This window comes from Oculina patagonica, chromosome 7 (genome assembly GCF_052425735.1).
Source record: "Oculina patagonica isolate OP01 chromosome 7, crgOcupat, whole genome shotgun sequence".
Lineage (NCBI taxonomy): Eukaryota > Metazoa > Cnidaria > Anthozoa > Scleractinia > Oculinidae > Oculina > Oculina patagonica.
Genome location: NC_135764.1, coordinates 1,071,361 through 1,076,777, shown reverse-complemented (window position 1 = coordinate 1,076,777; position 5,417 = coordinate 1,071,361). Strand labels below are relative to the sequence as shown.

Here is a 5,417-nt window from a genome sequence, read left to right as displayed (position 1 = left end):
CGATTTCTTTCCACTTGATCTCCCCCAGTGGACCGTTTTTGCTTCGTTTCTTTGTTGTCCCATTTCTTTATAGTAGACAATGCTATATTACCCTTGAGAATTATTTCTTTCAAATTCAAAAAAGACCACGTGGAAATTAACGAATAATTTTCAGTTACATAAAGGAAAGGTTTTCTAGAACAATACATGATCTAAAATGAACAATTTACATACCGTAATGATTCGATTTAGCGCCCTCCTTCCAATTAGCGCCCCATTCTTATAAGCGCCCCTATTCTAATAAGCGCCCGTATTGTGGACAACTTCCCCTACTGAAGTCATCCACGTCGAATAGATAATTTCACGAACATTCACCGTACCGTACATGTATATATCAAGTTACTGCTAAAAATGAACAGTTCATTTAAAAGTAACTGAACTTTCAACAATTTGTTACTGTTACAGTTTCTGTTATTGTTAGTTATTTTAATATTTAGTAAAGTTTTGTTTTGCACATTTGGTTGTTTCTCAAATAATTAAATAAGCGCCCTGTCCCGAATAAGCGTCCTGTCTGGAATAAGTGCCCTCCCTTTAGGTGCCAAAAGTAAATAAGCGCCCCGGGCGCTAAATCGAATCATTACGGTAGGAAGCTAAAAGATCTATTTACAGCATTGTAAAGGGCTTACTGTACTTTGCGAAAACAAAATAAGCAGGACCTGATGCAGGACCTCACACCTAGAGGTGCTGGTTGTTGCCAGGTTGGAGGGGTGAGTGATGGGTCAGTTACTCAGTTTCTCTCCACTGTCTGAGAGATACGGTAGCCCCCATGTCGAAGAGAGAGACCCTGGGAACGAGGTTGGGTTGGTGCTCTGTGCACGTGTGTCGAGCCTACGTAGTGTTTTGGAGCAAGACACTTATCTTTATTTCACAGCGCCTCTCTCCATCAAGATTTTATTTCAAAAAGAGAGAAGAACAACGGCTTGCGAAGGTAGGGTATAAGGCGGAAACAACCGGTTAGTAGCTAAAGTATGGCTTGGCGGGGCTTTGCTCTTCCTTCCTGACCAGACCAAGCTTTTCTTTTTGCCTTACTAACGCACGAAGGAGCTTGCAGTTTGCAGGAGAGATGACCAAACTAACAGTCTTTCCCTTCGCGCCTTTAGCTGTCGGTTAAAATGCAGCTAGCACAAACTACTACGGGATTAAAACCTGAGGCGCGATGGAAATGGAGAGATGAGTTTGCTATTCACATCAGTATAAAACTCAAATACTTGATTTTACATTTTAAAACTTTATAAACTGAACATAATTTAAAGTTGACGCTATGGTACCAGCGCTTTGAAAACCATTCTGTTTTCTATTCATTAATATGTCAGAGTTAATACTTGGCATTAGATTGACACGTTAATTAAGTTTCTATTCCTGTATTCAGGTAAGCAGGCTGTTCAGGGTTTTTCCTTCAGTGCACGAAAATTTTTCTTTTTTGTGTGTGTTGTTAAAGTAAAGTAAATTCCTATACACTGTGAGATCTTCTAAAAGGCCGATTGTTTCCGATTTTCACTTGTGCAAAGTTTACCGTCTCTTTAATTTCTTTTTCTTTTGCCGTGTTTCCTTGATCGACCACAGTAAAATGAATCACTACGCAATCGATATTTGTCAAAAACTACAAAAAGAGCGTTCATCACACTGGCAACGATACCCAGGCCAAACACCGCTGGAAATGTTCCCATTACATGATAAATAGCGGCTGTTACTCCGTGCTCGTCTTGTCTAGAAACAATGTTATCAAAAGGAATATAATCTCCGAAACCGATAGTGGAGTATGCGATGAACCAAGCATAGAACGCATCAACAAATGTCCATTTTTCCAAAATCACTTGCATAGCAGCACACAGAGAAAGGAAAATTAACATTACAGTAAATGCCAACACGGCGCATTTTATCTCGATGTGTAGCACATCCTTAGTTTTAAGGACTTTTCTCTCAAAACGAGTTATCACACATGTCAAGAACTTTGAAATAAGCGCGCCCGCTGTTTTTAGGGTTAGCAGACATAGTGGGATTCCAAATAAGCAGAAGACGATGCAAAACAGTTTCCCGTATGTGGTGACTGGAGTTAAATGCCCGTATCCTGCCAAAAAAAGAAAAAAAGAACAAGGGTTACAGTTACAGTTAATGATGTACTTCAGGATAAAGCTATATTGAACTGGCTTGTTTGGGCTCATATTGGGAAAATGCTGGTCTTACTGTGAAGTCCATAAACTTGTTAATAAATAATAAATGCGTTTATTTATCAGCAATTTTAAAAACTGTATTGAGCTGGCTTGTTCGCATTGACCTCATTATACACTGTCATTACGAAGTCTTTAAACATGTAAAAGTATTCAATAACACAACATTTAACTTTTCAATAATTACGGTGAAAATCATGATGTGCAACAGTAACTTTTCAAACAATGTCAGACGCACCTAAAGGGAATCATGGTAGTTGTTTCCAACGTTTCCAAGTGTTGTTTCAGTGGCGGCGGTGCGTTTTGGGGCTAAAGCTTTTAAGGCTGTCCCAAAAATACTCGACAGGTTTTAATATTTGGAGGAACTTTTTTTCCGCTCGAGCAACTTTTTGATTTCTGAGCATTTTCTAGACCGAAGATTTCCGAAGATTCTCCAATTGTTGCTCGAAGGCCATACGAACGTTTCCGAAGATAAACGAAGTCTCCCAAAGACTTCCAAGGAAGTTTCGAAGATGTTTGAACCCACTCACGAGACGTGCTCACCCCTGCTTCGCCGCTTACATGTTTTGTTGAATATACCCCCGGGGGGAATATACCATGATTCCATACAGGCGTGTCGCTTGAAAGTCGATCTGTAAATAAGACTAACCAATGGTAGTAATAGCTGTGTAGGTGAAGTCCACTGCACTGAAGTAAGTCCAGTCCACCGATAGGCCAACACGAACTGCATTGTACGCGGCCATTGTGAAAAACTTGAATTCTTCATCTGATATGTTTTGATGTCTGCTAAAGTTCTTTCTCAGTTGTTCTAACATTCTGTTTGAGGTCGTCTTGTTACTTTCCTCTCGCTTTTCAAGAAGTGTGAAAATTGCAGCGCCGATGAAGCCATAAACAATTAAAAAAATTGCTCTAATTACAAGGGTCTTTCCGAGCGAATTCATCCTAGAACAAACGCTTTTAGAAATTCCGCCGTACAGTGAGGAACTAGGTAGCTATCTGATCATTTCTGTAAAAAAAATTAAAGAACAACCAATTAGTTTTTTTTTGTAGTAACACATGCAATTCAGAGAAATTTCCACCATCTAATTTCTGTTGTGCGGAAGTTCTGAGGATTCCCTCCGCCATTTTAAAATCATGTGTTTAAATCGCGAATTCTGATTTGCTGATGACTTTTATTTAGGTTGACACGGGAGTCAAATGCGGTGTGCATACAGGCTTCCAGAAAACCAGAGAAAATGAGGATTTTCGCTTTTTGCGGTGAAGGTGGAGGGGGGCAGGTAGGGCAGGGACCGCGCAGGAAGAATTTGAGTGGGGGGCTTAAAGTCAAACCCTGAAGTGAGTAAACTTAGGGGGGGCGCGGGGGTACGGGGGCATGCTCCCCCGGGAAAATTTGGATTTTAAATTCACTTAAATACTGGAAAATGCATTTGAAATTTAAAATTTAAACGTTCAGCGCTTAAAAGGTTTTGGTAAAAAGTATTGTTTGAAATGAGAAAAATCGTTGGGATAAAAAGACGTTGCTCCACAAAACAACCTGACCACTGACCCTGACTACTCATGAACCTTTCTCACTATGTTCCCGGGTATGTTGAAGTACCGGCAAATGAGATGTTACAAGAAAGAATGAAAACAGAAAAGGCATTTTCACTTTATGTTACAAAATCAATTACCTTTAGAATGGGCTTGAAAACAAACCGTATCGTCTTATAAACTTAACCCATTTGGTGGGATCGAAACTAACCAACGATTAAACAGGCCTTAGCTTTTTCATGAGAAGTCCCCTTAAAAACCAATTTTCTAATAAGGGGCATGATCCTGTAGTAGCCTAACAATTTTCCAATAATAACTGAAAACCTTGAAGGCAACTGTCCGCATTTACTTGTTTTTTTATGTATCTTCGTTGAAGGCGAGTTTATTTTGGCTATAGTTAAGTAACTGCTGTTACTTTCGTCCTTTACAAACTAAATCAATAATATGGCTTCCAGAAACCAGAGTTAGTAGAGGACAGAAACGAAATGTTTTCAGTAATTTTTTGTTTGTTTTTTCCTTCATTATTTTTTTTCCTTGTTACTGTAAAAAAGTGGGGGGGGGGGGGAGGCTAAAGTCCCCCTAGCCCCTCCCTCTGAGCGGTGCGTGTAGGGGGTGACGCACCCAGGTTACGTTGGCCACGAGTTCTGGTGAAATTTAGAAGCATGCCCGCAACCAACGGAATGTCGAGAAATTTTATTGCTCGCCGCGAAAAGCGCAAAAAACGCTTATAGCTCAAAATTGACTTACCTCCAGCCCACTCGTTATGAAGCGGTTTATTTTGCATTTACGAAGAAATTAGTACGTGAAATGTTTGTTTAATTTAAGTAGTCGCCGCGGACTGTATTGTACAAGGCAGCTGCACAAGGCAATGAAACTAAGGCCAGCAGTGTTGATGCAAGATGTGAACAAATACAGTGACCAATGGAATAACAGAACTGACACCCTTTCAGATTTACCTGCCTGATTACAGTCTTGAATCGTTTGTTTTCTTTGTTTTGTATACGTCACACTTTAAGATGGGCCGTCTTGATTATTATTTGACATTTATATGATGCTAATATCAGGCATGACATTTTAAATTCAGCGAAAGATATTCCTTTCCTCCAGCGACCAAGTCGATCCTTTGGCTGTTTTTTCTAAATTCGAGCGGAATAACCAAGATTGCTTAAAGTCAAATCGGCTATAGCTCAGAAGAGACAGAGATATGACAAGAATGACTAAAATAGGCGACAATCGCCTCAAGAAATAGTAAAATTTACCATTTCTTTAAAAGAAAATAGATGATAATAGATGACAAATCCACTCACTTTTAACACTGCACTCCCGTTCAGCCGAGGCTGATTGGCGAACAGGCCAAGTTCGATTGTTTTCCATAAAATTATCACCATGTTGCCGCTCTCAGTTTATTCTTGGCGTAAAAAAACAGTTTTCCTGTCGGCTAAATAGCGTACACAAACAACTAAGTGCTTGTAAGTTATTTATAATTAATACATTCAGGCTGCCACTGTGAACAAATAAAATTAGCACCAAAATATTCTTGCACTAATCATTGTAGAGTCAGAGTGAGTGTTTTTGTTTTATTCATTACGTTTTTCCAGCTGTTTCTGTTGCTATCTTTATTCGAATAAACGGAAACTCGCGGCAAATGCTGAAATCGAGACTTGGCCAGGCTTTCCCATC

The 5,417-nt window shown here is 39.6% G+C and overlaps 1 protein-coding gene across 1 annotated transcript; it reads right to left on the bottom strand.

The window, feature by feature from the left end:
- Nucleotides 1–659: 659 nt before the first annotated feature.
- Nucleotides 660–5,181, bottom strand: LOC144660026 (two pore potassium channel protein sup-9-like). Its single transcript, XM_078520571.1, has 3 exons — nucleotides 5,045–5,181; nucleotides 2,857–3,213; nucleotides 660–2,107 (listed from the first exon to the last, which is right to left on the bottom strand). The coding sequence occupies exons 2-3, from the start codon at nucleotides 3,146–3,148 to the stop codon at nucleotides 1,560–1,562; spliced, it is 840 nt and encodes a 279-aa protein (XP_078376697.1). The 5' UTR covers nucleotides 3,149–3,213; nucleotides 5,045–5,181; the 3' UTR covers nucleotides 660–1,559.
- Between the last annotated feature and the right edge of the window lie 236 nt (nucleotides 5,182–5,417).